This window comes from Syzygium oleosum, unplaced genomic scaffold (assembly GCF_021117445.2).
Source record: "Syzygium oleosum isolate NSW1041296 unplaced genomic scaffold, Sole_v2.1 Sole_v2.14, whole genome shotgun sequence".
Lineage (NCBI taxonomy): Eukaryota > Viridiplantae > Streptophyta > Magnoliopsida > Myrtales > Myrtaceae > Syzygium > Syzygium oleosum.
The window spans coordinates 1,985,013-1,993,958 of NW_026607498.1; the positions used below are offsets into that span (position 1 = coordinate 1,985,013).

At 41.0% G+C, this 8,946-nt stretch overlaps 1 protein-coding gene across 1 annotated transcript; it reads right to left on the reverse strand.

Annotated features, from left to right (window-relative positions):
- Positions 1-581: 581 nt before the first annotated feature.
- On the reverse strand, positions 582-8,680 carry LOC115684471 (putative ABC transporter C family member 15). Its single transcript, XM_056317772.1, has 11 exons — positions 8,528-8,680; positions 5,540-7,890; positions 5,332-5,418; positions 4,440-5,090; positions 3,623-3,787; positions 2,839-3,133; positions 2,354-2,568; positions 1,867-2,172; positions 1,452-1,515; positions 1,131-1,370; positions 582-1,027 (listed from the first exon to the last, which is right to left on the reverse strand). The coding sequence occupies exons 1-11, from the start codon at positions 8,559-8,561 to the stop codon at positions 900-902; spliced, it is 4,536 nt and encodes a 1,511-aa protein (XP_056173747.1). The 5' UTR covers positions 8,562-8,680; the 3' UTR covers positions 582-899.
- Between the last annotated feature and the right edge of the window lie 266 nt (positions 8,681-8,946).

Below are 8,946 nucleotides of genomic sequence, written 5' to 3' on the forward strand. Positions count from 1 at the left end.
GGATCTATCGGCTTGGTATAATCAGCACTAACTTTGAGGAGAAGTGCTTATTTTTAAGCGGCACAAAATGCTTTAACTTCTCATTGATTTGATTAGTGGAATTCAGCAAGTAGGTTGTCAGCATAGGAGTGTGGACGTAGGCTTGATTTAAGCCAAATCACTATACTTCTTATGTGCAGATTTTTTCATCCCGCTCCTTTTATTTATTACATTTCACACATACACAATTGCTATAAAAACCTGTTTAAAATCTAAACGTTGTTCAGACTTTGTTCTTGATCTTTTACTTCTGCTTTAAATTGATCAAGATTTATTTTAAATTACCTATTCACCCCTTTTAGGTGATCCTTTCTAGCCACCTCAGTTCACGAGCCTTTGGCGAAGTTGTCTCAGTTATTCTGTTTCCATCTTAAGGGACCCCACAAACCAGTTGATGGTGTCAGTGTGCGGAAAGTATGTGCTGAGATTTCGTCACCCTTAGGAATGCCGTTCAACGAAAGAGAGTCGGTCTGTCTTTAAATTGTTCTGCGCATTTCGATTTGATCCTGCTGCCAAAATGCTGCCTCGGCAAAGCATCTTCCTTTTCTGTTCGCAAAATTCTTATTGTTTTCCTAACAATGCGTCCAGTTCGGTTACTCACCTACATATGCCTACGTTGATTGGATTATTGAAAATGCCAATGACAATGGAGTATCTGAACTCAGCGCAAAAAAAGAATAATTGCTTGCCAAATCCTAAAGCGGAACTCGGAAGCTCTATTCACTTCACGGATTGTTGATCTTGTGTTCGATGCACCCATGTCGAACCCGAGCATTTCCACCATTGATGCAACCGTAGGACCCCGTGGTTTCTCCCAGTCCGCCTTGATTCTGGTCCCTTCTATGTTTTGACTGCCGGGTTTAGCTATTTCGGTGTGCTAAGCTGTTGAAACTCTGTGACCTCATGGAGTACTCCCTTATGAGCTTGGAGAAGAATGAATCTTCTCTCTCCAGTAATTTCGTGGGTGCGTCGAATTCCGCTATTCTTCCTGCACGATCCAAAAAAAAAGGAGCTATGAGTATCAATCCCAACATAGAAATGTTTAGGCAAAGAGAATGTGTGTTATTACGGAAAAGTATCTTGTTTCCTACCATCACTGAGAACCAAAACAAGGTCACTGTCGATGACTGTATGGATTCTGTGAGCTATTGTCACCACCGTGCGGTTCTTAAATTCTTGACTAATGACCTTTTGGATCACGCCATCTGTAGCGGAATCAACTGATGCCGTTGCTTCATCGAGTACAAGTATACTGCTTTTCTTCAGCAAGGCTCTTCCAAGACAGAATAACTGCCTTTGGCCTGCGCTCCAGTTTTCTCCGTTCTCCACCACTGTTAGGAAAAAAATGATTAGTAAATTTATTTTCACAAAACTTGCAACTTTGTATGACGGACAAGGTTAATGGATCAGACCTGCGGAATCTAGCTTTTCTTCCTTTCCTCTGACAATATCAGCAAGTTGACATTTCTCTAAAGCCTGTAAAATCAGACATTCTGTTACCATGATATCCAAAGTAGATCCAATGCAGGGGAATGCACGAATTTGTGGTTATAGAGATTCTCATAGAGAAACTTTGTAGGTTAGTGAAACTTGATGAAGTTGCTTGTAATCCACTGTACTTGGTTGTGGCAAAATCTACTTACTATTCAAATTGTGTCAAATGATATTAATCCGGCAGAATGTGTATGTGTGAGGGCACATATGTGCCTTTTCTATCACTTGGACTTGGATGATGAGATCTTCTCACGCTAAATAATATTAATTACTGAATTCTTCTTCTACTTAAAGTCACATATGAGGCAAAGCTTTAGGGGAAAGAAGTTTTACCTCCCATACTTCTCTGTCAGAGTATTGCTCCAATGGGTCAAGGTTCCCTCTTACTGTTCCTTCAAACATTGTAGGGTCCTGTGGAATGATGCTGAGTCTTGATCTAAGGTCATGAAGGCCTATTTTGGATATGTCAATATCATCAATTATAATGCTGCCTTCCCCGGGCTCAACAATCCTAAAGATGGCCTGTATGAGTGTTGATTTTCCACTCCCCGTCCTTCCTACTACACCGATTTTTCTCCTGCCGGGAAATGTACAGGTGATGTTTTTAAGGACAGATGGGAGATGTTCAGCATATCGGATCTGCAAGAATAAATATGTCAGTGAGTCCAAGACAACTCATGGGCATTCCAGAGAATGAGAGTGAGAATGACAATGATTTTAAAGAACTTATCCTTAAGGGATGCAGAATATATCAAAATAATGTTGGGATATGGGAACCGAGATTTTCATTGGATTTCTCGGAATTTGATGTTTAGCTTACCTGCAAGTTTCTGAAGCAGATCTTTCCCATTTCCGGCCACTTGCTTGGAGGTCTGCTGTCTTCTATCAAAAGAGCTGCTTCACTTGCTAAGTGTAAGTACTGAAGTATCCTCTCGAATGAAATAATTTTGTTCTCAGCATTGCATAAATGCCATACAACAGAAGCTTGAAGATCATTCAAGGTAATTCCGTACGTTACAGCCAACCCTGCTATGCCTGCAAAATAAATTTGATTATCTTTTAAGTGTTTTCCGTGTAAATCCTGTCCTAATAAGTGCTTCACACTAGACTATGCTTGAATTTGCTACAGAGGATTTTCTACTACCCGACTATTATTCAGTTTGAGATTTACTTGTTTTTGTACTGTCGATTTTAGCAGATGTCTGATATTGTTCGAATTATAAAGAAACACGTATGGTATGCATAGTACATACTACTCATGATCTGGCCGTAGTGAAATATCCTGAGAAAATTTGCACGACTTACTTGGATTGATAATTCCTTCAGGGAGGGATACTAGAAAAACCAATGAAAAGGCAAAGACAAAGTTAGACAAAAGATCTAGGCGAAATGAAAGCCAATCCATTGCCGACCCATTATGAAACAATGGCCTTGAGTGGTTGTCTACAAGCCCTAGATTTCCATCAGTGAATCGATCTTCCTGGTCAAAAGCACGAATCGTTGCTGCTCCTGCTAGTGATTCTGCAAAGTGGTGTAGAATTGGAGCTTGTTGAATCCCTGATAAGCGGGCTAGTTCTCTTGCTGTTGATATGTAGTATTGCTGAAACGAGGAGAGAAGAATGTTTCAATAAATTGCTCAATCAAGTATCAGTTTTTATTGGCATATTTTGGAGGAACTTTCACTTGTCATAGTATTTCGCTGACTCACGTCTCTCTATTATGGGGAGGGGAACGTCTTCCCACCTATTCATCTTTGTACTTTTTCAAAGAATGTGGAAGTTCCTGAATTGCTTGAGACGTTGCTAGAGTCACCAGAAAGCGATGTCCTGACATTATCTATTGGAACTGGCCTTGTCAATTCTTTGATTGAACTGCTTTGAAGAATTTGATTCAGATTCTAGACACGGCTGCAAAGTTCTTGTTTTTTTTATTTTATGACCGTGACCAACACCATTTCCTCTAGGATATGTTGAAAGGTAGCATTTAAAATACTAAAATACGTGGACTATCATCATGCCAGTATGCCTCACATGCTTCTAACAACCCGTCCTAGGAAGAATTGTGCAACTATTGTCAGGAATGGAATTACCTGGTACCAAATACATATTGCAGTCACCGGGATGAAGATCACAAATACTTCCCATGCTACCTGCGACATCACTGCAATTGCTCCTAGAAGCTGTATTATGGAGAAAGCGCACCAACCTATACTCCATGGCATTTCCAAGTCTAGCACACTCTGATCAGTGGATGCCTGCATACAATATGGTTCAAATTCATCACACCAACATCAGCCTTTATACCTGTTACGTGATCAGGCGTAACTCGATAATATTTGCATGTGTAGAATTTATGATAAGATGGCATGTTAAAAGGCGTCGGAGTTTTGTGGCAGTTGTGGAGTGTTATTTGGCACTGCAAAATGATCCCAATTCAATTTAATCCAGGAGTGAGATGATTCCATTCTGTGTTTTAGTTGTTTCTGTGGAGTTGCTGTTAAATTTTGAAATGTTGAAGAATTTGTCTTGAATTTTTCATATGGTTCATGTAGAATCCTTGGTCAGGAAGTGGACACTACCTAACCCTTTCCAAGATTTATTATATTTGTTAAAACTATAAAGAGCAAATTTTACGAAAAACAGGTTTTATTTGTTCAGAATTCTAGTGACACAGGCAATACTATTCCAATCTGAGTACAGGTGTAAGTGATCTTTGACAGTTGCAGAAAAGCAAATACTTGTCCCTGTTCAACTGCTCGTCTGAATACCCTTGATTTTATATCTGCTTCTCAAGAAACTGAAAGGATGATGGAAAAAATAAATAATAATTATGCTTGCTATCACTTTTGATGTTCATGTATAATGACAAACTTAAGACTTGAAATGCAGGAGCAATATGTTGCTCACCCGGTTTAAAATTCTTCCAGTTGGGGTTGAGTCGAAAAATGCCATCGGCGCCCGCATTACACTGTGAAGCATTTTTGTGAATAGCGTCTGTGCTGTCCATAGTCCTGCTACTGCAACAAACATTGCTCGAAGAAGTATGCTGAGTGAACTTCCAACAGTGAGCAGTACGTAAACAAGCAAGATGATATCCATTTTATACACTGGTTCAGTATCATTTGTTGAAGGAAAAACCCATGCCATCCAATAATTACTGGCTACTTGAAGTATCTGAAATGAGGACTGAGCCAGGAGAATTATCGGGATTAGCGCTCCGCCCTTCACTGTTGTTAGGTAGGACCAGTAAACTTCTTTTCCAATGCTTCCTTTTTCTCGTTCTTCATCTTGCACCAGTCTCCCTTCCTTCTCTGATATATCTAAGGATAGATCATGCTCAGAGTCATGCTTTCTTGGTTGAATTTCAGCTGTAGAATCTAAGCCTTTGTTAGATTCGCGATCATCTGTAGGGTCCTGAGTTGTTCTGCTTGAATTTTTAACTTTGATTATTGACTCGAGGGCTTCGCCATGAGCACCCACCAACACTTCAAATCCTGTATTCTGTTTTAAGAGATCTTCGAACTTGCCAACCTGTGCTATTCTTCCATCCTGCATCACCTGTTGATATCAGATCCACAGTAGCATTATCAACATATGAGCTTCGAAGTTGCTTAACTGAAGCAAAAGATGATAGTTCAATACCATGAATGTGGAATTTCAGATTCTCAAGGGTGAGTCAATTGTCACAATCTTCTCAGAATTATTTTCAGAAGATGTCCGTCTATTCGAATTAAATATCTGTTCTTTCTGAACGTTCCCTGTGGTCAAATGGAGAATCACTTTTGTGAAGTGTACTTACCAGAATGAGATCTGCCGCTGGAAGAAATTCGACTTGGTGGGTCACATAGAGTATTGTCTTGTCTTTGAGCATTCCCATCAGGCAATCCTACAGGGAATAAACTCAGAATGCAAATTTTTGTGGTAAAGCGTGTGAAACGTCATACTAGGATCCGATTTTGATATCCATCATCATATCATTATTCTTCCAAGAGAGCGTAAATACTTACTGCAAAGAGTTGTGTGCCCGTATGAGCATCCACTGCACTGAAAGGGTCATCGAGCAGATATATATCAGCATCTTGGTAAACTGCACGTGCAATTTGTATCCTTTGCTTTTGCCCTCCACTCATGTTGATGCCTCTTTCTCCAATCTCCGTGAGATCACCCGCTGAGAACAGCTCGAAATCCTTAATCAAAGCACATGACTTGACCGTTCGGTCATACTTGTCGGGATGATATGGATTTCCAAATAGAATGTTATCCCTTATATTCCCCGACAGTATCCAAGGAGACTGTGGAACATAAGCTTTTGTACCACTGATTTTGACTTGGCCAGAGAGCTTCTCTATTTCTCCTAGGACGCATGACAGAAGGCTCGACTTCCCTGATCCTACCGACCCACAGATCGCCACTTTGATTCCCCTCTTAACTTTCAACTTGATATCGCTCAGAGTTGGAGTAATCAAGTCAGGATTCCAGCTGAATGTTGCATTGATAATCTCTATGTCAAACTGTGCTTGATTCTTTGGAATATATTCAATTGCATCCTGCTGAATTTCATCTTCTTGCAGGTAAGAAGCAACTCTGTCCACTGAAACTTTACCCTGTGCAATTACATTGAGCAAGTCTGGTAGACTAAATATGGGATCTTGTAACATTTGGAAAGTGGCCAGGGCTGCTAAGACTCTTCCAGCAGTAAGTTGAATGCCCATTAGCATACACACGCCAAAAGTCACAATTGAGATGAATGTCGGTGAACCCCAGAAGATGAAAGTTGATAGTGCTCCAAGTCGTAGAGACTTACATAACCACTGGTACTCTATTTTCCTCAAGCTCTCTAGTTTGTTGAGGAACTGATTGTCCCAAGCTTGAAGTTTTATGGTTTTCATGTTTCGAAGAACCTCTGAAGTGGATTTCATCCTGCTGTCTTTGGCTTCCATGATCTTGGACTGGTATCTTTGCTGAGTTCTCGTTAGAGGTATATTGCAAGCCATCACAATAAATGTTGCCGCTAGCGCAGCGACAGACCCTAAACCTATATTAGTATGCAAAATGTAGATTGCTAATGAGATTTGTATGGGTAACATCCATATAATGTTTAAGTACCAGGTGAGATCTGTGATTCTCTGGATATCCACGCTCATGTAATTGATGATCTCTCCACTGGTGTGACTTTGACGAGATTGGCATGACAGAACTAGCCCCTTCTTGTACGTATGTGATATCAGAGCAGCTCTAAGCCGAAGGCCTACTTGGAGTGCTCCAAAATTCCACTGTCTCTGAGCTATAGTCTCCACCATTTTGGAACCTAGAAAGGCTAATGCTAGCACATAGCCACTCACCAAGCTCCTGCTTTTCTTGTCAATTAGGAAATTGACGAAGTCGTCTATGAGGTATGGACCAACATATGATGCTCCGGCACTTAGTACCGCAAAAAGTGCATTGATCGCTGCTTTCTTTCTGATAAAAAAGAAGATTGCTTTGTAGATGGATGGATTTTTGGCTCCATCTTTATCCTTGACTTGCTTTAGGCATTCACTAAAAGAACGAGAAACAAATGCTGCAGAATCATTGATGTCAAGATCGGGCACATCATTTTGCTCGAGGGGCTTCTTGAACCCCACCGCGAACAATGGGTTCAGCCAAGAGAAGGTAATGAGTTGCAAGAGGGTTGCTTTCCCATATGGAGATTCCCTTTCGGATTCTGAATTTTTCTCGACTTTTTCAGAAAGAAGCGGTTCCCTCATTCCATTGGCATACGAGAAGACCATGCCTGTCTTCCCACAAATGGAAATGCTGAACAGTCCAGTGGTGGCGAGCAGACACATGAAGTTGGCGAAGTCTCGTGTCCTTAAGTGGCTGTGGTACGTAATTATATAGTTGATGTCGAGAGTTGTGCAAAAAACAGATAAGAGGAAGTTGCACATCCACCATGCCCTAAGAATCCATGGAAACTTCTTATACTTCTCCCTCCGTATCTTGTACAGTACTATGAGTGTAACTGTCCAGGATACTACTTGCATCATCTCCGATGAAAATGCTTTAGTTTTAGAACGACATGTGGCATCGTTGCCATTTACCGACATTGATAGCATTAAGAGATGTGTCCCCAGTACCAACGCTGTGCAGACAATGCTGGATTTGTCTATTATACTGGATTTGTGACAAATCATGTGCCTGTCTGTTGCCTGATCCACAGTGTTGCTCCTTTTTCCCAGAAGACGCACTAATTTCCCCAAGGAAACTAGTAGAAGGGTTCCAAGGAAGCCGAGTTGCAAAATGATGCAGACTTGCTCCCTCAGGCAAGGTGAGTTCATCTTCGGCCATGCTCTCTGAAGTTCCTGAAGAATCTGCAATTCTGTTTCGCAAAGAAACACAGGTTTAAGCTCACATTCAGGTGCGAACTTTGTTAATATGCTAAATTGACTCTGCTAATTAGCAAACAGAAGAGTTCTTTGTTTCGTCCACAATGAAACCAGCGATGCTTGGTCCGCCATTATTGTGTTCTAGCTTGTAAGGACTAAATGACGTACCTACGCTGAAGTTGGAATTTGCATACATAATAAGAAGACAGGTTGCGGATGGGGAGTCTAGTCAGTGTTTTCCAAAGACGCGGAACAGTAATTTTCACGATTTTGGCTTTCCCCTCGTCTTTGCGGTTGTTTTACGATACAAACACACAAAAGAGGACTGTTAAATTAGGCACTGGCAGGCTTGTCTCCAGGAATCATTTGAATTGAGAGTATACACTGTGCAGATGTATTTATCATTCGTCACCATACATCATTATCGTTTTCTTGCCCTTTCTTTCGATGAGAACTACTGACACTCATCTGCAGACAGGAATGGCTACACAAGAACACGCCGAATGACCTTGCCAAAATTCACTGTCCTAGAGAAAAGTCTCACGTGTGCAAAAACTTCAGTGTGACATAGACTGACGTAACATCAAACTCAACCGGGAAAAATTAGAATTTCGAGGTCGAGAGACTTACCACGAGATCCGAGCTCGATCCCTAGGACGGCCATCCCGACTAGAGAGAAGAAAAACACTGAATCCACCTGCAAATGATGCTCTCCCAAGGCAAACAAGACTGCTTTTGTTGCTTACTGAATAGAATTTGGGCAGGTCTGTTCTGTGCAGTTGTTTTGGGTGTGGAAATCTGATCCTGCTTTTATTGCAGCAGCTTTTGGAAACTCTGTCTTTATGACGCTATCTAAATTTGAAATTTTCTCGGCGAGTCCTTGAATGTTTGTATACTTGAGGTTGTCCGGGTTCGTCCAAATTTTGGTCAGGCCAAATCTAAAATTTCCATAATCATTCCAGTCACATGTGATACAAAATTGATGAATCGAGCAATCTTTGCATCGACAAGCGTACATGATCTGAATGGACCCCAACCGTTAAGTGACG